The sequence below is a fragment of the Bos indicus genome, chromosome 4 (assembly GCF_029378745.1).
Source record: "Bos indicus isolate NIAB-ARS_2022 breed Sahiwal x Tharparkar chromosome 4, NIAB-ARS_B.indTharparkar_mat_pri_1.0, whole genome shotgun sequence".
Taxonomy (NCBI): domain Eukaryota; kingdom Metazoa; phylum Chordata; class Mammalia; order Artiodactyla; family Bovidae; genus Bos; species Bos indicus.
The window spans coordinates 9,792,475-9,814,275 of NC_091763.1; the positions used below are offsets into that span (position 1 = coordinate 9,792,475).

Here is a 21,801-nt window from a genome sequence, read left to right on the forward strand (position 1 = left end):
ATTTCCACTAGAAACATGTGAATGTGGCAGTTTTAATTTCTTGCCGCTCTATGCACATGTTTGAGAATGACTGTTAAGAGCATCACAAGTATTGAATTTAGGGTCACAGATAAATTTTCATGAGTAGACATTCTTAAATATGTAATCCACAAATAGGCTCAACTGTAATAAAGAAAAAAGAAATTAATGAAATGGATACACTGGTACAGTAGAGAGGATGAAAAGCTAAAAGTTGACTCTGAAAGGTAAATAAAATAGAGGCTTTTCTGGAGACTAAGTTAAGGAAAATGGTAAAACACCCTTTAAATTTTGGCCACAACATGAGGCTTGTGGGATTTTAGTTCTCCCACCAGGGATCAAGGGGCTTCCCCAGTGGCTGAGCAGGTAAAGAACCCTGCAGTACAGGAGACACAGGAGACGTGGGTTTGATCCCTGCATTGGAAAGACACCCCCTGGAGAAGGAAACCACAACTCACTGTACTAGTCTCGTCTGAAAAATCCCATGGACAGAGGAGACAGGTGGGCTACAGTCCAGAGGGTCTCAGAGAGTCAGCTAGACACAACTGAGCGACTAAGCGCACAGGCAGGCATGCCACGGATGGAACTGGCACCTCTGCAGTGGAGTGCAGAGTCTTCAGCGTGGGACACCAGCAAAGTCCCAAATGTGTTGATGTATGGCAGAACCAATACAATATTGTAAAGTAATTAGCCGCCAATTAAAATAAATAAATTTATATTTTTAAAAAGAGGAAAGTCCCAAATGTAATTTTAAAAATAATTATTTACAGTAGCATCAAATGGACAAATTCCTAAAAGTATACGTACTACTAAAACTGATGAAAAAGTAGAAAATCTGAGTAGACGTATAACAAAGAGTAAAATTCGTAGTTTTAAAACTTTTCACAAAGTAGGGCTCAGGATTAGATGGCTTCACGAGTGAATTCTCCCAAATGTTGAAAGACATAATACTAGTTCTTCACAAATTCTGGCAAAATAAAGAAGGAAACACTCACCAGCTCATTCCACGAGGCCAGTATTGCTCTAACTCTAAAACCAGACAGAAATATCACAAGAAAAGAAATCTACAAACCAAATACCTAATGAGAATAGAACAGTCAGTGGGAAAATGGACAGGTGTTAAAGTATGTGCTCATGAAAGAAATAAAAGAGTATCCAATAAATATATGAAAAGATGCTCAAATAAAATGTGCTATATTATTCATAGCAGGCAATACTACATGACACTGAAATGAGTGTGAAGTAGAGCCAGGATGGTTCACCAATGTATCCAGTGAAAAAAGCAAACATGAATACAGTATGATGCCATTTATATGAAGTTTTGAAACACGTAAAACAGAACTGTGTATATTTTAGGGGCGTGTGTGTATGCAGTGTATTACACAGAGTGCATGAGAGTAGCACCAGACTTAGAACCTAGTTGTTTCTTGAGCAGATGGTGCAGAGGACGGTGTGTTCACGGAGTTGTGCCCGAGGGACTTCAGCTGTGTAGGGGGCTATTTCTTGGGCTAAGTACATGCGTGTTTATTATATTACTCATTATATTTTATCGTGTGTTTAAAGATTTTTGAAATAAACGCAAAGACTAATAATCTGTAAAGTAAATCCTAATGATCAGGAAGAGAAAATTAGTAACTTTTCCCAAAATTTTAGCATGTCAAACTTCTTCAGACTTCCTGGTTTGTTATTGTCTTTACAACCCTCTTGACTTTTTCTTTTACAGGGTATTGAATATCAAGCAGCTATGGAATGCCTCCAAAAAGCAGACAGAAGGAGTTTGTTATCTGAAATTCAAGCACTGCATTCTCAAATGGGTATTAAGAAAACGACTCTGAAAAGAGAGCAAGAAATTGATCAGCCAAGCCAAGGTATGCTATAGGACAGGCTCATATGGTGACATAAATGGGTGAAAGAAACTGTTTCATTTTGTTTCTCTTGTTATTATTCAGTTAAAACACATTTCTTCTTTGTCACATTTTTTCCTCATTCTCCTATCAGTATGTTAATCTGCATTAATTACTCTAGGGATTAAAGAGGTCTCCAGTTTGTTTTAAGATATATGTATAAAAGATATATACACACACATGTATAATACTAAAAATATTTTTTAGAATTGAAATATATTTGTTTACATAGGGTTTTCTAGCCAGGCAAAAACTCATACTCAGCTTTGGGAATGAGATAAAAAATGCTCAGTTATGCTATGCCATCTAAGCTTATTGCTCCATCTTAAAAAAAAATAAAGCGATAGTTCTTGAAATTGGGAGGAGGTGGTGGTGGTGAATGCTAGTGGTAAAGAATCTGACTGCCAGTGCAGCAGACTTAAGAGACTCAGGTTCAATCCCTGGGTCGGGAAGATCCCCTGGAGGAGGGCATGGCAACCCACTCCAGTATTCTTGCCTGGAGAATCCCATTGACAGAGGAGCCTGGAGGGCTACAGTTCATGAGGTCGCAAAGAGTCAGACATGATTTAAGTGACTTGGCACGTATGGCAGTGGTGGAAGTAAGGGGGTTATTGCTCAGTCGCAAGAGAAAAAATGCTGTGTGCGCCAAACAGGCTGGTAAGGACGTGCTTTAAAATAGCACAGGACTTTGCATTTATCTCCTATGGCTGAGTAAAAGTTCCCCAGTCGTGTCCAACTCTGTACCCCACGGACTGTGGCCCACCAGGCTCCTCTATTCTTAGGATTCTCCAGGCAAGAACACGTATGAAGTGGGTAACCGTTCCCTTCTCCAGGGGATCCTCCCAACCCAGGGATCAAACCCAAGTCTTCCACGTTGCAGGCGGATTCTTTATCGTCTGAGCCGACAGGAAAGCCCTTTATCTTCTACAGAAGTTGAAATTGACTTCAGCTAGCTATGTGTGGAGAGAGAATGATGGTAACTCTTACAGAATACTTCAGTCCAAGAGACAGCAATTTTCTGACATATAAACAGATTGTTGTTATTTAGTTGCTGTCCAACTCTTTTGCAACCACATATGCTATAACTCATCAGGCTCCTCTGTCCATGGGATTTTCCAGACAAGAATATTGGGGTGGGTTGCCATTTCCTTCTCCAGGGGATTTTCCCGACCCAGGGATCAAACCCACATCTCCTGCATTGGCAGGCAGATTCTTTACCACTGAATCACCTGAGAAGCCCATATAAACAGATATATTTAATTTTAATTTAAAATGAGCAGGCATTGCCTTGATCAGGTTGTTTAGTTATTAAGCTCATTATCTTTCTTTGTTTTGAAGCTTTGTGTGAGGATAACCTAAAAGAAAAAGAACTCCTCAATGGAAATAACCATTTCTTTTTTAATACCTTTTTTGTATTTTCAAACTATAACATATATATAGAAAATTACAAAATGCAGAAATATACAATATAAACACTATGAAATGAGTTCCTGTGGAAACCTCACCCGTATCAAGTGTTCCAGAAGTCTGCTTCTGCTACTCTGTAGTGATATAGAACACATGTTCCTCTGTGGTACTCTAGAGGTAACCATTATCCTGAGTTTTTAACTGCCTTTTTACATATTCCTAAACCATGTAAGTTTAAAGTATTTCCTGCTCTTACACTTTATCACTCTGATAAATTTTTGTGTCTTATCTCTTTCACCTCTCTATGACATTCTTCTGCGTTACATTTATCTCTAGTTCATTTTTGTTACTATATAGAATTCCCTTGTGTGACTACTTCACAGTTTATATCAATTTATATATTCATTCTGTGGTTAAACATTGAGGTTATTTCTACTTTCTGGCTGTTAAATTCAGTACTGTCCTGCACATGGTTATGCCGTGTTTCTGATGCATTCTTGCATGAGTCTTCTGGATATGTATATTGCTAGGTCATAAAATGTATATATTCAGATTTATTAGATAATGCCCAACTCTTTACCAACACGGTCATATCAGTTTGTGCACTGATTTCTAGCAGTATAGCTCTAGAAAGTTCTGTTGCTTCACATTTTTGCCAAAAGTTGATGATGTCAGCCCTTCATTGCCCGTCTAGTGGGTATGCAGTGGATTGCTATTATGGTTTTAATTTACATTTCTCTAAGTTTGTCATATGATTATTGGCTAGCTGGATTTGTGCTATTGTGATATGCTTGTTCAGATCTTTTCTTCACTTTTCAAGAGGAGTATCTGTTCATTAGAGCTGATTTCTCTCAAAATCATTAGAAATTAAAGTGAGATCTGAATTTTCATCATGTGTAGAAAGGATACATATCTTTGTTTTCATTTTGGTTTAATATAAAGGTAGAAACACCCATCAGATCAGATCAGATCAGATCAGTGGCTCAGTCGTGTCTGACCCTTTGCGACCCCATGAATCGCAGCACGCCAGGCCTCCCTGTCCATCACCAACTCCCGGAGTTCACTCAGACTCACGTCCATCGAGTCACTGATGCCATCCAGCCATCTCATCCTCTGTTGTCCCCTTCTCCTTCTGCCCCCAATCCCCCCCAGCATCAGAGTCTTTTCCAGTGAGTCAACTCTTCGCATGAGGTGGCCAAAGTACTGGAGTTTCAGCTTTAGTATCATTCCTTCCAAAGAAATCCCAGGGCTGATCTCCTTCAGAATGGACTGGTTGGATCTCCTTGCAGTCCCAGGGACTCTCAGGAGTCTTCTCCAACACCACAGTTCAAAAGCATCAACTCTTCGGCGCTCAGCCTTCTTCACAGTCCAACTCTCACATCCATACATGACCACAGGAAAAACCATAGCCTTGACTAGACGAACCTTTGTTGGCCAAGTAATGTTTCTGCTTTTGAATATGCTATCTAGGTTGGTCATAACTTTCCTTCCAAGGAGTAAGCATCTTTTAATTTCATGGCTGCAGTCACCATCTGCAGTGATTTTCGAGCCCAGAAAAATAAAGTCTGACACTGTTTCCACTCTTTCCCCATCTATTTCCCATGAAGTGGTAGGACCAGATGCCATGATCTTCGTTTTCTGAATGTTGAGCTTTAAGCCAACTTTTCCACTCTCCACTTTCACTTTCATCAAGAGGCTTTTTAGTTCCTCTTCACTTTCTGCCATAAGGGTGGTGTCATCTGCATATCTGAGGCTATTGATATTTCTCCCGGCAATCTTGATTCCAGTTTGTGTTTCTTCCAGTCCAGCGTTTCTCATGATGTACTCTGCATATAAGTTTAATAAACAGGGTGACAATATACAGCCTTGATGTACTCCTTTTCCTATTTGGAACCAGTCTGTTGGTCCATGTCCAGTTCTAACTGTTGCTTCCTGACCTGCATACAAATTTCTCAAGAAGCAGATCAGGTGGTCTGATATTCCCATCTCTTTCAGAATTTTCCACAGTTTATTGTGATCCACACAGTCAAAGGCTTTGGCATAGTCAATAAAGCAGAAATAGATGTTTTTCTGGAACTTTCTTGCTTTTTTCCATGATCCAGCGGATGTTGGCAATTTGATCTCTGGTTCCTCTGCCTTTTCGAAAACCAGCTTGAACATCAGGAAGTTCACGGTTCACATATTGCTGAAGCCTGGCTTGGAGAATTTTGAGCATTACTTTACTAGTGTGTGAGATGAGTGCAGTTGTGCGGTAGTTTGAGCATTCTTTGGCATTGCCTTTGCCTATTTTGAAATTTATATCAGTCTCACATTTGTCATCGAAAAGCTGAAGAATTTAAATATCTTAAAATATTTTAGATAAAATAGGTGTAGTAAGGCCGCAAATTAAATATATTCCTTATGTTTAGACATAGGATTAATTGAAGATTATTTTTAGAGAATTTATTGCTATTACTTCATTTAAATAAATAGAACCCCGTTGAAAGCTTAGTTACTATCACATATATACATATTTATATATATAAATCCTGAGACTCTACTCCCTAAGAAATAGTTTCAAAAGCTTAAATAACATGAATAGTCTAAAGTCAATGTTAATCCTATCTCCTGACACCAGTAATATGACTTCTAATAGGAACTGATGAGCTTCAAGTTAAAAATACACTTATGGTAGGGCTTCCCCTGTGGCTCAGCGGTAAGAAATCTGCCTGCCAGTACAGGGAACGCAGGTTTGATACCTGGTCCAGGAAGATCCCACGTGCCTCAGAGCAGCTAAGCCTGTGTGCTCTGGAAACTGGGAGCACGGTGACTGAAGCCCCCGAGCCTAGAGACTGTGCTCTGCAACAAGAGAAACCACAGCAATGAGAAACCTGAGCACCACACCCAGAGAAAAGGGCTGCACAGCAACAGAGACCCAGCACAGCCAAAATACATAAAAATACATTTATGGTAGAGCAGAGAAGCAAAAAACAGAGTAAAAATCACCCTGGAATCTCCTAAATCCTAAAATAAATGACTGTTAACACCCAGGAAATATGTCTTCAGACCTTTTCGTTGTGTATATGTACATAAGTTTATATTTTTTATAAAGATGGATCCTGATAAATATTTCATGACCTTTTTTTTCACTTGGAGATTTAAATATTTTATTTTGTTTTCTTGCAATACACATGTAGCAAGGATTTGGTCTGTTTTTAAAGACAAAACCATGATCCAGATTGGCCTTTGGACTTCCCCCTTCTGTTATAATGAAGTTCCTAGGGACTTCTGTGGAGGAGGGCTGAACAAAGCCAGCAGGCGTTGCTGATTATTGTAATCGGAATCACCAGTACTTTGGCTGTCAGAAACTTGGAATTTTTTTGTGTGAGCTATCGAAATTCTTAATGAACAGATACAAGTTCCTATTTATGGTATTAAGGGAACTTTTTTTGTTTATTTCAAGTCTTATATCCAGTAATGAATTCTGTTAAACTTTTATCATCCTTATATGTTCATAGTTCTGAAATCTTGAGGATTTAGCACTATGAGGAAAATCTACATATTCATCTGTTTATATAAATTGCTAACTTCACAGGTTGTAATCATTCCACGTTTGCTTTGTAGTAATCTCCTAAGTAACACGTCTGTTATTGTCAACAGAATATTTATAAACGAAGTACCAGTTGCTGGATCATATTCTAAATACTAACATTTTTTCATGTAGAACCCTTCGACTATAATATGCAGCAGAAGCAGTCTCAAATGCTAGAGATGCAGGTGGAGCTCGGCAGCGTGAAAGACAGAGCAACAGAGCTGCAGGAGCAACTGAGCTCTGAGAAAATGGTGGTTTCCGAACTGAAAAGTGAGCTTGCACGGACTAAACTCGAACTAGAAGCAACACTGAAGGCCCAGCATAAGCACCTCAAGGAATTAGAGGCATTCAGGTGTGCCACCCTGCTTGACTGTAAACCTGTATTAGTGCAAAGTGAAGTCGCTCGGTCGTGTCCAACTCTCTGCGACCCCATGGACTAGAGCCGACTAGGCTCCTCTGTCCGTGGGATTTCCCAGGCAAGAGTACCGGAGTGGGTTGCCATTTCCTTCTCCAGGGGATCTTCCCAACCCCGGGATCGAACCCAGGTCTCCTGCATTGCAGGCAGATGCTTTACCATCTGAGCCACGAGGGAAGCCATTAAAGTGAAGGACTTCATTATTACTGAAGGACTTGGAATAATTTTGTCACAGACACTGTGCAGATCTTACAAAAATATGACATTATATATGATGTTTAAATAACATGAAGCTGTTATTTATACAAAAAACTACAGCGGAAAGGAAACACTAAAGATTTTTCTAAATGATAAACTGAGGATTAGGTATTGGCATATTCTCTCCATGGCTTCAGTTCTGTTTGAGACTGTTGTTGGTTGTTGTATAAGACACATAAATTTGTTGTATAAGATACATAAATTTGACCTTCATTTTACCATCAAGTAATGTGAAATGATATTTATGATCTCAATGGAATTCATGGTCTAGTTAGGTAAAATATGCAAAATTTTAGAAAGATGATGCTTTTAAAAAGGATAAATTTGTTGATGTAAATACTGTGATATTCTGCTTGCCACAGGCACATTATAAGTATAGTCATTATTTTGAACATTTTCACACACACACACAAATGATTATTACGTTCAGTAAAAGTTAATGGAAATCCTTATTCTATTCCAAACATTAAATTGTTTACGATGGTAAATAATAATTAATAGTTGTATTACTAGAAACAGTTAATTGGAAGTGAACCACAGTGAAAAATCTTGAATCTTGATATGGTATATATTTTTCTATTAGTTTATAATATGGGGAAGGCAATGGCACCCCACTCCAGTACCCTTGCCTGGAAAATCCCATGGGCGGAGGGGCCTGGTGGGCATAGTCCACAGGGCCGCACAGAATCCGACACGACCGAGCGACTTCACTTCACTTACAGTATGCCACCACGTTTCCGTGGATGCTGTTCTCTCTCTCTCAATAGATACTTGGTCAGAGTAGTTTTATGACAGTTCATTTGTCTCTGATTTAGGTTGGAAGTTAAAGATAAAACAGAGGAAGTTCATTTGCTTAATGACACGTTAGCCAGTGAACAGAAGAAATCCAGAGAGCTCCAGTGGGCTTTAGAGAAAGAGAAAGCCAAGCAGGGACGCAGTGAAGAACGGGACAAAGAAGAACTTGAGGTACTGTTTTCTTTATCTTTAAATGTCTGTGGAAGAATCCGCAGTGATAGAAGAGAAACGTTCCTCTTCCTGCGGTGTCTGCCTTACACTCTTCATCAGGTGGAATAAATTGTTCACTATGTGTTGAATATTCTTACGGTGTTATCTAAAGTATTAGTAGAAATTGCTAATGGTATGATCCTTTTTTTCTTCTGCATGCAAGGATGCATAGAGACTCTTCTGCTACAGCATGTGTTTTAGGAATTTGAATTCGCGTATATACAATTTGATAAACACGGCAGTTGTATCTTTTTAGCCCAGAAGTGGTTTCAGTTCCTGTTTCTCCTAGGAAAGGAGAGCAGTGGTGCTTTTCTGGTAGCAAGAGCCCTTGCTACTGTATGTTATGAAAACTTACAGTGAGGCCCTTGATGCTGGGCTCACTCCCAGAGAGGCACACCCCAGCCTTGCACAGCTCACAGCAGGTCATACTACATGCAGTGCCATTTGCAGAGTTCTCCTTGAGCCCTTCTGTCTGTGTAAGCCCAGTACTTGCTAGCTCTGTGCTAAAAAAAACTATGCAGCCAGAATTGCTCTGTGCGCAGTGATTCAGTTAAACTGTTCACGAGCCCATCGGCTATAGCCTGCCAGGCTCATCTGTCCGTGTGATTTCCCTGGGAAGAATACTGGAGTGCGTTGCCATTTCCTACTCCAGGGATCTTCTGACCCAGGAATCAGACCCACGTCTCTTGTGTCTCCTGCATTGGCAGGCAGATCCTTTACCACTAGCGCCACCTGGGAAGCCCAACCAGAATTTCTACCCTGCTACATTTGGGTTTTGGTTTTTTTTCTAAGGTCCACCATGGTAGCCACTAGGCATTGTGAGCTTTCTGCCTAGCAAGGACATGTTATTTCTTCAGTTATCAATATTTTTTATCATCACAGATGTGTATAGATTTTGAGTAGTTTGTCCCCCTGCCTTCTCCATAAGCCCAATTATTTTAAGTTATGTAGTAATATATGGGAAAATTCAAGGAGTTTCAGGAACTCCCATCACATTATATGATAAATACTTTTATTTTTAAAGATTATTAATCTGCTGAATATTCCTTAAGTAGATATGATTAATGTTGGGAGAGAAAGTGTTATTTAGCTTAACTCTCTTTTGCTGATATTCTTTGATGAACATCAACTGGCTGCCCAAATAATTTTACACTCTAACTACTGAAAATATAAGTTAGCAAAATGGTCATCAGTTCTTTTACCAAATACTACCAACTTAGTATTAATAAAAGCACAATGGGCACAATTGTATACTTATGAATTATTTTTGCCAATATTAACATGAACAAATTCTCAAATTCAACTTTCTCCTACAAGGATCTGAAGTTTTCACTTGAGGGTCAGAAACAAAGAAATATCCAACTGAGTCAACTTTTGGAACAACAGAAACAGCAACTGAATGAATCACATCAGAAGATAGAATCACAAAGAGCGCTGCACGAGGCCCAGCTAGCTGAAGAACGAGGCCGCAACCTGGAGCTCCAGGTACTACTTGAATCTGAGAAGGTTCGGATTCGGGAAATGACTAGTACCCTGGATCGGGAGCGGGAGTTACACGCACAGCTGCAGAGCAGCGATGATAGTGGGCAGCCCCGGCCATCCTTACCCTCAGAGGACCTCCTTAAAGAGCTTCAAAAACAGCTAGAGGAGAAACACAGTCGTATCGTAGAACTGTTAAATGAGACTGAGAAATATAAACTGGATTCTTTGCAAACAAGACAGCAAATGGAAAAGGATAGGCAGGTTCACAGAAAGACACTGCAGACAGAACAGGAGGCCAACACAGAGGGACAAAAGAAAATGCACGAGCTTCAGTCCAAGGTGGAAGATCTTCAGCGCCAGCTGGAAGAGAAAAGGCAGCAAGTTTATAAGCTAGACCTGGAAGGAAAACGACTGCAAGGAATTATGCAGGAATTCCAGAAGCAAGAACTAGAACGAGAAGAAGAACGAGAAAGTAGAAGAATTCTGTATCAGAATCTTAATGAGGTAAATTGACATTTTGTTTTAAAATATCTTTTAGAAGAATATTGCAGTCCTGTGATCATATAATTTTGATACTGGATTAAATGATGTACAATCATTTAAAAATCTATAGAAGTTTATTTGGAATATAAACAGTAATTGTGTTCTCTTAAGAAAGAATGTGATGTGCTATTTGTGGTACAATTTTCGTTTTTCTTTTTCTGTCCAAAATTTCTAGCCAACCGCTTGGAGTTTAACCAATGATCGAACCAGAAACTGGGTTCTTCAGCAGAAAATGGGAGAGACAAAGGAATCAAGCTATCCTAAAATGATTGAAATGAACGGAGGAGGAACTGGCTATCATCATGAATTGGAAATAATCAGACAAAAACTTCAGTGTGTGGCTTCAAAACTACAACATCTAGCCCAGAAAGCCTCCAACAGGTTAGAATTTTCTGCCTAACTTTTAGAAATGGCATTCTTAGGCAGGCTGGGCAGTCTGTCCCTCACTAGTAGCTAGAGAAGTTTTAAAGTTAATGCATGTTTACATTAGAAGGTTATCTTTAACAGAACTCATATACCTGAAAACAACCCTCCTAACACCCTGACTCAGGCAAAGAGAACAATTAATGTAAAGGAGGAAAAAGAGGTGAAGTGGTGTCACCTGACCTGTAATGTTTGTGTTAGTAACACTGCTCCTTGAGTTGATACGTTTTGACTTTTTGCCCTTTTTTTCTTTTTTGAAGACTACAGTTTGAAACAGCAGATGATGAAGATTTTGTTTGGGTTCAGGAAAATATTGATAGAATTATTTTACAACTACAAAAATTAACTGGCCAGCCAGGAGAAGAGGTAAGACTTTTTAAAAACACTTTTTAAAGTATCGAGAGCAAAGCTATAGAAATTACATGAATCATTTGATACTGGCACTGCATTTTCTAAAAAAGTTTTATCATTTCATTTATTTAAAATATTAGTAATGTTTGCCTTACCCCAACAGAAAATAGTGAAAGTTTGAGGGGAAGCAATATTATCATTATTGAAAAATTTTGCTGGCCTCTTAATTACATTATGAAGAGCTTCTCGCAGCAGGAGGCTGCCTTTACCCACACCGCTCGGTGAGACCACGCTCGTGATGCTGCCACTGTGCTCAGTTCACTCGTGGCAAATCTGTTCAGTCCCTGTAGTTATTGGCTTTTTTGTAACATTTGATATTTTTGACCTGTTCCATTTAAAATACCCTCTTTCCTTACCTTTTGTGTGAATATTCTCTCATTTCTTCCATTTCTTTTGTCATTCACCTTCAAGAGTTCCTCTTCTTCCTATGCTCGTCCATTGTTTTCCTCTTACTGTGAAAGCTCATTCATTCCCTAAGCCTGAATTCTCAGTAGACTTAATTATTGAACAAATACTTATATTGGGCACCTACTACGTGCCAGGTACTGTACTGGGTTCTGAGGCTACGATGAAGAAATCTGATACAGATCCTGCCCTTATGTGGCTTATCTTCTTGTGGACTGTGGTTCTAGTCTAGACCTTTGTCCTGTGTTCCAGGTTGATATTTTCAGTTATTTATGCAACACCTTTCCTTAGGGAAACATACCCCGCGGTGACATCTTTAGGAACCTCACAGGCATAGACCAGACTGAGCATCGTCTTCCTTTCTTCCTTCTGGCCCTGATCCCGCATTTCTGGTCATGGTATCGCCCAGTGTACAGTTGAAAGTCAGCACAGATCACTTTCCTTTGCTCTTACGTGCACCCCCGGGCAGTCACTAGGGTCTGTGCCTTCTGGCTCCTAAATGTCTGTCCCTGTGCCTTCGGTCATTGCCTGCATTCAGGCCTTCAGCATTCCTCACCTAGACTGTGGGCAATAACTTCCTGATGTCGCAGCTTGGCACCACAATCTTTCTTCTCTAACATACTTTACTTTGCAGAGTACTGTCGAAGGACTCTTTGTCACACATAAATTTGTTTATGGCATGCTCCAGCCTCAAGCCTTTCATTGCTCTTCACTACTACATTTAGGTCTGTCATCTGTATAATGAAAGCAGGCTTTACGGTTAGCCTTAATAAGCATGTCTGTAACTTCTTAAAGGTAGCATACTCACTCAAGCCTTGTATCTTTGTACTTGCTGTTGTAATCACTTAATATGCCCTTCTTTCCTCCCTGGTGAAGTCCTGGTTATTACTTAAGACTCAGCACAAGCCATGGTTCTTCATGAAGTCTGTTGTTCTCAGTGAGTTCACATTTTATATGCATTATTCATAAACATTTGTGCTCGTATGACCTTACGCTGTTTTGTCTTTTAGCCTACCTTAATGTCCCCAGGTACTTCTTGTGGCTCATTAACTGAAAGACTACTAAGACAAAACACTGAGCTGACGGGACATATCAGCCAACTGACTGAAGAAAAGAATGATTTAAGAAACATAATTATGAAGCTGGAGGAGCAAATCAGGTGGCATCGACAGGCAGGAACTGGCAGAGATTACGTACGTCTGTTTTTATCATGGCTGCATACTTAGCATCTGATGTGTAGTAGCATCATTAGAAAATTGGATGGGAACCATAGTAGCTGTTTATTTATTGATTGATTGGGAATCTTTTCTGCCAGATTCTGGGTTTTGTATGTTCAGAATGTCTAATCCATACCCAGCCTTGCACATGAGAAAACTGAGGTCAGTAGTCAAACCAAGACACATTGATCTTCAAAGCCGAGTAACTCCCTACCTGTGGGCCAGTTGCAGACACATGTGAAGAAGTGTTCAAATGTGTGTTCTGCCTGTTCTTCTCGATAATTTATCACTTGTTGTGTTCACAACTCAAGTGAAAATGCTATTAAATTGTGGATTTCAGTCTTAATAAACTACTTCGGGAGTTTATTTACATTTTTCCCTTTTAAAAACTATAAAATAACTAAACTGTCAGCTCTGTTACCATCAGTATGAAGACAGGAAAGACCTGTAAGACTGGCTTTGTGGTCAGACACACGGTAACACATCCACACAGCTTCTGCAGAGACCCGCTTCCCTGTGTACATGCTGGCTTCCCCCCCTTTTCCAGTGCACTGCTTTTGGAACAGGCTCAGCATTTGGACCCAGATGGTCCATTTTGAAAGTCTACCCCCAAAAAACAATGGAAAGAATTCCCTGGCAGTCCAGTGGTTAGGCCTCAGTGCTTTCACTGCCATGGCCCAGGTTCAGTGCCTGGTCAGGAAACTTAAGATCTCTCAAGCCCTGTGGCGCAGCCAAAACAAAAGACTATCGACTTTTTTAGTTGAATGCTCTACTAATCTAAACTAACTAATCTAAACATGGGTCTGGGCTTTCATAGGGACTTTTAGTTGTAAAGTTAATCTCCTCAACAAGGCCATAAACTTAAAAGTTAATGTTGTCCTATTAGTCGCTCTGTCGAGTTCAACTCTTTGCCACCCCTTGGACTGTAGCCCTCCAAGCTCCTCTGTCCATGGGATTCTCCAGGCAAAAATACTGCAGTTGCCATTCCTGTCTCAGGGGATCTTCCTGACTCAGGGATTGAACCCAGATCTCCAGCATTGCAGGCATATTCTTTACCATCCGAGCCTCCTAATGTCAGTTGAGATTGGCTTTGAACTTCTCCATCTGAGGTTGGAAAGCTGAATACTACTCTATATCTCCCATAGGGATACCTTTAATAAGTTAAATTCAGACTTTTCTTCAGAGACTTGTTCTTTAAAATCACATAAGTAGGCTCTGGCCTCTGCAGTCTTCTAGGTTTTCACTCAGTGGTGGCCCCAACATTGAAGCCATCATCACCTCAGAAAAAGAAGTCTGGAACAGAGAAAAACTGGCTCTCCAGAAATCCTTGAAGAGGGCAGAAGCTGAAGTGTACAAACTCAAAGCCGAGCTGAGGAACGAAGCTCTACTTCAGAATCTGAGCCCTGATTCCGAGCATGCTGCTATAAAGGTAGGAGACATCCTCCGGCTGAACATACAACAGAGTCGGTCCTCTGCTCTTGCCTTATTTCATCTCTCACTAACCCTAATGGTCAGACTAAAGAATTTGAGGTCACACTGAGGTGGTTTCTCCGGGTGTCTCAGTCTGTCATGAATGAGGTCTCTAGCTAGTCACAAAAAAACTGTGGTAAAGTATGCCAGGATTGGGACCAGGTTAAGCTCACAGAGGTCACAGAAGCAGCCCCCTGGGCTCATGGTCCCCATTCCTACAGTCTCATCCCTAATAAACCAACAGAAAGTTAGCTTTTCAATTCCGTATAGAAGCTCTGCTACTGTCAATATTAGAGGATCATGCTCTGTAATGGTAAGCCCTCTAAATAGCGTCTCTTATGACTTATAATGAATACTGTATTAATAGTACAACTACCTTAAGCAGTTAACTTAAAATCCAAAAAAAGAAAACGTTTGTAATATTTATTCCAACTATGGCATGAATGTAAGTTTATGACTCTTAAAGAGATAGAAAATATTAACATTGAAAAAGTTAAATGTGATGATAATAATAAAAGTAGCTCTGTACTATTATACTCTATACAGTAAAAGCTTTATACTATTTTTGGCTAAGACAAAAATATTTGCGTTAACTATGATTAATAGGAGCTAAAATTCATTGACTAAATGGAAGTGGAAGTATCAAGGTCTAGCTTTACTTTCCACTTTGCTGGTAAAATAGAAAACAGCGATGAGGTACCAGCCGTTCTACTCCTGCTACTAAAAATAAAGTCTAGATTATCTTCCCCTGCAGAAGGGTTTGAATAATGTCTTTCTGTTTTTCTTCCCTTTAAACAGAGAATTTATGGCAAATACCTGAGGGCAGAAAGCTTTCGGAAAGCTCTCATTTATCAGAAGAAATACCTGCTCCTGTTACTGGGTGGGTTCCAGGAGTGTGAGGAGGCCACCCTGGCCCTGCTGGCCCGCATGGGGGGACAGCCGGCCTTCACAGACCTGGAGGTGATCACCAACCGACCAAAGGGCTTCACCAGGTTTCGGTCAGCCGTCAGAGTGTCCATGGCGATTTCCAGGTGAGGTACTCGAAAGAAAAGGCATTGAGTAGAATGCATTCTGAGAAACTGAGTTATTTTTAGTCCTCTCTCTCTGCTCTGCCTCCTGCACCCCGTAGTCATCCAGTAGGAGTCACTTGACGTCACTGAAACACGCCTCCCTCTGTGCAGGTTTTCATCCTCTAGTCAGGGAGGGGAACTTCACATCATACCAGACAGACCCTACGGAAAGGGCCCTCCCAGAGGCAGCCAGCCAGTGACTCAGCTGGAATATCTGGTCTGGGTGGACCCTCTCTCTTTTTTTTTTTTAATCTAAATAAGCCCATGAACTAGTTCAGACATATAAAAAAAAGAGATCATAAGGGAGAAAAATGCTTTTTGAAAAGTTACCTCGGCTGACATAGCTTCGTTTTCTTCACTACTACCACAGCCCCTCCAGCAGCCCAGCTGTAGAAATCCCTGACCTGAGTGTGTGTTGGGCTCTGCTGGGGCGTTTGCTGCTCCTTTTTGGCCTTCCAAGCTAGATACTGCCATGCTCACTCTGTATGTGGCTGAAATGGAGCCAGGAATCTGACTCCCTTGACGACACAGCCTCCTGCCGCCCTCTCACCTGGCTAGATGCACCCAGACACCTCGATGCTTTGTCCTTGCTGCCCCTCCCTTTGCTTCTGTAGGCGGCAGACAGTCTCAAAGGACATTTTTTTTTTTAAGTACTGTCCAATCCCATTGTATTCAGGTTACTCACAAGTACCTCAGAAGGCCACAGAGGCAGGATAAGAGGTGGTATTAGTGTTTTTGTGTGCTGGGGACCATGTGCTATCTTTCAGCTCCTCACTGCCCTTCTCAGCTGGCCTCCGCGCTGCCAGGGCCTTACAGCCTGCAGACTGTGTCTCCCAGGTGGCTTCCTATCTGGTTCTGTCATTTCTCAGCACTGGTATAAGAATTAGAGGGTTGGAGAAAGCAAAGAGCTTTCCTTCCTTTCATTCCCTTCATCACCTGGTACAGCCTATCCAGGGTTAAGTGCTGGGAGGTGCGTTGACAAAGAAAAAAGACTTAATCCTCACTCACTCTCTCCCGGGGCAGAGCAGTATGCACGGCCCTCCAGACAGTAAGTGAGAGGTCACAGGAGTTAGCTGTTCATCTCGGTTTCAAGGACTCGGGAAGGCTCCTTGAGAGCCAGTTACCATTGAAGGACTTCACACTGTCACAGTCGTCTTCTTCTCTTGTATGTCCGTTGTATTTTAACCGTCCTAAAAACCAAGCCTTGAAACTAGTTGAAATAAGAAATCAAAACTGGTGCTCCATGAGCTCTTGGGGCCAGAATGGGGCAGGCAGCGATTTGCTACAGCTGGGTTGTGACATAGCCACTCCCGTCCCTTTTGAAGCCAGCACTGTATTTCATCCCTGACTGCACGGCCTCACTCTTCTTGCTTCCCCACTCACTCTCACTGCCAAATTAAGGGTGTTTCTGTTCTCTTTCCATCTCCTCTGCCCTTAGTCTCCATTCTTTCCTCCTCTTTTCATTTTTCCTCGCCCTTCCTTTGCCCATCCAGCTTCCCTTTTCTGTTACATTCGCTCTTCGTCTCTGTGTCCCATGCTCCTCTAAAGCCAGAACATGGTACTGGCAGCAGGAAACCTCTGCCTCATGGGAAAAGCCCTGCTCTGTTTCAGTTAGTTTTATCATAAACCACGGGACATTGGCATAATATTAGCCACGCGATTATGTTGAAATTTGATCTGCATTAATATTTAAATGTATGACTTGAATTCTGTAGAAAGTGTGTGTCTATACTCTTTACACTATAGATGTTCTGTGAAATTTTCCATTGGAATCTCTTTTAGAATGAAATTTTTGGTTCGACGGTGGCATCGAGTCACAAGTTCTGGTTCCATCAATATTAACAGGGATGGCTTTGGATTGAATCCAGGTGAAGTCAAAATAGAATTTTTTCTTACGTTGGTGATTTCTCTAAAATTACTGCATATATAATAACCTTCCAAATAATGTGTTCTGGGACCTGTGTTGTCCAAAGACAGAGCCCTGATAACTAACAAAGCTGAGGACCTTGCTGTTCTGAAGAGTAGTAAAAGAGCTGATTTTTATGGCACACTTGGTTCACACTAGCCCGACTTTTTTCCATGTGTTCTCACAATTCTGTGATGTAAGCACAATTACAGATGAAAAACTGAAGCACAGAAAGCTTTTGTCATTTGCAACAAATTACCCAGTAGGGGATGGTGGCCCTAGCTGTTGGCTCCAGAGCCCACTCTGTTCAACTGCATTTAAGGTTCTGGTTCGAGATAGGATTGCTCTTACTCTATTATGTGGAAGTTTCAATTTGAAGTTTTCACAATTTAGCAATATTAAACAGGTTTCTGGGTTTACCAATAGGTGATATAAAAGTTAAAATTCCTTCTCTCTATACTCAAACACTAAGGCTTCAGCATTTCAGGCAAAAGGAGGAGATGAGAAGCTGGGAAGCGCACAGAGCTGTAGACACACAGCATAACTGACATGTACTGGTAGTAAACCACCTTTTCCTCTTCTGTGCAGAGATAGAAGAAATATATTTGGTACTGTTCTAAATGAAGTGTTTTTGAAACATGCATCCCGGTGGCTCAGTGGTAAAGAATTTCCCTACTAACGCAGGAGACGCGAGTTCAATTCCTGGATCAGGAAGATCCCCGGGGACGGGAATGGCAACCCCCTCCATTATTCTTGCCTGGAGAATTCCATGGACAGAGGAGCCTGGAGGGCTACAGTCCATAGGGTCACAAAGAGTCAGACATGACTGAGCACACACACATAGATCCTTATACTGAAACAGCTTAAATTTGAACCATAATGAATTCTGTGTTGTAAGTTAGTATGTCTTGGTTTCAGTTTTTTCCAATGAAAGTCAGCAGAACAGAGTGATAAAAGGACTTAATATTAACAGCATTAACAGTTTAATATTGTTAATCCACATTGCGTTTTCTCTCATAGCATACACACTCAGACACTCCTCAGAGTAAGAAAATATTTTCTTAGAGCTATAGTTCCAGATTATCAGAAATTCTAATATTCAAAGGTTAAAAAAATAAGCTATACTATTGTTTCTCTAGCAATTTCTCTTGCTATTTCTGTAGCAAGAATAATTGAAAATGATTATAAATAGGAGATAGTGTAGTATAGTGCAGTATAGTCAGTCTTTTGAACCTTATCTGTTTTGTAGAAATTTTTCAAGGGCTTGGTATTTTTCTTTTCTTTACAAGGTACATTTTGGATTACTTTAGGTGCAGAAAAGACTGACACATTTTATCATTCTTCTGGCGGGCTGGAGCTTTATGGAGAACCGAGACATACTGCATACCGCTCAAGATCAGATCTGGACTATCCAAGGTCTCCTTTACCGTTTCAAAATAGGTAAGAGTTTGATAAAATCTATACCAGTGTTGTTATTGTTCAGTCACTAAGTCATGTCCAACTTTTTGTGACTTCATAGACTATAGCACACTAGGCTTCCCTGTCCTCCACTGTCTCCTGGAGTTTGCTCAAACTCATGTCCATTGAGTTGGTGATGCCAACCAACCATCTCGTCCTCTGCCACCCTCTTCTCCTCCTGCCTGCCCAATCTTTCTCAGCATCAGGGTCTTTTCCAGTGAGTCAGCTCTTTGCATCAGGTGGCCAAAGTATTGGTGCTTCAGCTTCAACATCAGTCCTTATTCTAGCAACAGAGAATGAAGGACACTGTTGGGGCTTTGCAATGAAATAGCTAAACATGTCTTTAGTTATATATTGTTTACATAATCTAATGCCCAGAACCAAAAAGAGTTTTTGAATTTGTAGCTGGTTCCCAGGGGTAAAGGAAACAGCGTTGATCACGTGTTACTCAGTATATGCGCTGTGGCTAGACATTAAGAAGGCATTAACTAAAACTGCGGCTTTGGAATTACGAAAACAATCTCCGAAGTTTGCAGGACAAGATGCGTTTATACGTATGCAGCCTTCAGTGATGTTCTCGGCAGTAGCAGTTGTGCTGGGCATTCTTTTGATGACTTAGTGACTGCTTTGAATTTATTGACAAGTTTTTTCCTTAACACATGGCAGACTCAGAGGTGGGTGGATACATATAGATTGGGGAGTATACATGTGTTTTGCCTTTTGAGGGCAGGGGTGGAGGTAGGCTCATGAGTTACTTGCATTGTTTCTGGATAATTTGGATTCATCTTCATATTTTTAATCTCATAGGTACCCAGGCCTTCCAGCTGATTTAAACCCTGGTTCCTTAGCATGTTCTCAGCTTCAGAATTATGATCCTGACAGAGCCCTGACAGATTACATCACTCGGCTGGAGGCACTGCAAAGACGACTTGGAACTGTACAGTCAGGTACCCTCAGCTTAACCAAGTATTGGCAGCACCACAGTGCTAGATAGACCTGGAAATCTTTCTCTTTTTGAAATTCTTTGACTTTCCTCATTATTAATCAAGTTTTCTAGTTCAGTGCATGAGTTACCAGCTACCCTTTAGGAATTTAATACAAAACAGGATTTATCACCCTGGATCCCACTCTTCCCCCCAAAAATCCCTGCTCGTCTCATTGAGAAGATTAGGTGAGATGCACAATGAGCACCGATGTGCAGATACTCTGAAGCTTCCAGAGACTGCTGGAGGACTTGTTCCAAAGCAGTTGCTTCTGCGCATGCAGATAAGGCATAGGGAGGCGAGAGGAAGACACAGGTTCTGTAGTCACTTAGTGTGGCTATAATCTCTGTTCCCACCTTGTGCTTTTGTGTATGATCCGAGGAACCCATCCCGGTCCAAAGACTGTAAGGATGACCTTTTATTTCTCTTCAAAAACACACAAAAAATTTCATTCTTAGAAGTGGATTGTGAGAAAAACCTCTTTCCCTCTTTTCAGTTCATTCCTGATTCAAAGGTTTTAAATCACTTCAATTTAATGACCTTTAAGTCAACTTTCATACACACAGACACGCACATATTATATATATATATATAACTATTATTAGAGACCCTTTTTTCTGCTATTCCTACAAAATAGATAGGACTCATCACCAGTTGTTTTTAGTAGTTTCTCTCTTCATACAAGAAATTGTCTAACTCAAACAACTTGTTGCTATAGGAAACTTTTATTATCATAGCTGGACTTTGTTGGTCTGAGCATCTAAATTTCACAAGATTTTGAAGAGTGAAATGTTCTATAGAACATTCAGCCCGCAGGGCACTTTACAGAAAATCTTAATGTTAATCTCACTTAGCATGTTACGGAGACAGATACAAATGCTTTTGAATATATATATTCAAAATTTCCTTTTAAAAAAATCAAGTTTGAATAAAACTTCTTTAGGAGAAAACAAAGCATTTTTTCTTAATGATAGGGAATAATCTTCTGCCCATCATGAACTAGTTAGTCTAAGTCACAATCTGATCTGAAATCATTGAACTATCCTGTTCCTGTCTTATAGGTTCAACTCAGTTTCATGCTGGCATGAGAAGATAATCCTTTGAAGCATCATGAATTGATTTTAAACAGATTTCCTTTTGTAAATCAGTGGTTCTTTTGTGCTTTTGTATTGTGGATGTTCAGTGGGACCAATGCGAACACAGCTTATGATTGTATACAAAGCCCTTGCCAGCACACGAAAACTGGAATTTGTACATATAAGCACTGTGTATGTATTCATGCACAATAATCATTCAATTACATGTATATTTGTGGAATGCTAATTTAAATGATTAAATTATAAACATTGTGTTATTTATCTAATGGGTGAAAAGATTAAACTTTTGGCATTATGATACAGTTGAATGTGTAGCTTGAGGTGTCCTGCACTTTTCTTATAAGGCTACTGAAGTTACATGTTTCTGCCTAATATATTTGCTACTGGTGATGAAGACAGATAATATCACTTGTAGAGACCTATTTTTGTATAATGGTAGAAGTTTTGAATTTTATGGGGTATTTTGTCAAGTACTGAAATAAAAATGACTTCACCGTTTTAACTACACTGTATTTGAACCTTCTTCATTTTTTTATAATTAACATTTTATTACGTTTTTATTAAAATTATATTTACAGCACATGCTCACTTCTACAAATTATAATGTTCACAAGAGCTTAGGATGCAAAGCTAATGTTGCCCCGTCCTTCCTGCTCCAACCATAGACTCAAGGATAGTTTCTGATATTTTTAATTCTTTTGATAGACAACAATTAAACAGCTGCAGTATGTGCTAATACCTTTAGTTCCAGACATACC

At 40.2% G+C, this 21,801-nt stretch overlaps 1 protein-coding gene across 3 annotated transcripts in view; it reads left to right on the forward strand.

Annotated features, from left to right (window-relative positions):
• Positions 1 to 21,550, forward strand: part of AKAP9 (A-kinase anchoring protein 9) — a 161,214-nt gene extending 139,664 nt beyond the window's left edge. For 2 of the 3 annotated variants that reach the window (XM_070787147.1, XM_070787146.1), the window contains 13 exons: positions 1,742 to 1,886; positions 7,033 to 7,252; positions 8,389 to 8,539; positions 9,896 to 10,564; positions 10,779 to 10,984; positions 11,287 to 11,392; positions 12,853 to 13,035; positions 14,288 to 14,488; positions 15,328 to 15,560; positions 17,382 to 17,467; positions 18,816 to 18,945; positions 19,771 to 19,910; positions 21,008 to 21,550. In XM_070787147.1, the coding sequence (XP_070643248.1) occupies positions 1,742 to 1,886; positions 7,033 to 7,252; positions 8,389 to 8,539; positions 9,896 to 10,564; positions 10,779 to 10,984; positions 11,287 to 11,392; positions 12,853 to 13,035; positions 14,288 to 14,488; positions 15,328 to 15,560; positions 17,382 to 17,467; positions 18,816 to 18,945; positions 19,771 to 19,910; positions 21,008 to 21,042 (2,505 nt within the window). In that variant the 3' untranslated portion in view covers positions 21,043 to 21,550. Of the gene's footprint in view, positions 1 to 1,741; positions 1,887 to 7,032; positions 7,253 to 8,388; positions 8,540 to 9,895; positions 10,565 to 10,778; positions 10,985 to 11,286; positions 11,393 to 12,852; positions 13,036 to 14,287; positions 14,489 to 15,327; positions 15,561 to 17,381; positions 17,468 to 18,794; positions 18,946 to 19,770; positions 19,911 to 21,007 lie in introns of all 3 variants that reach the window. The other variant, XM_070787145.1, reaches the window with a different exon arrangement.
• Positions 21,551 to 21,801: the final 251 nt, after the last annotated feature.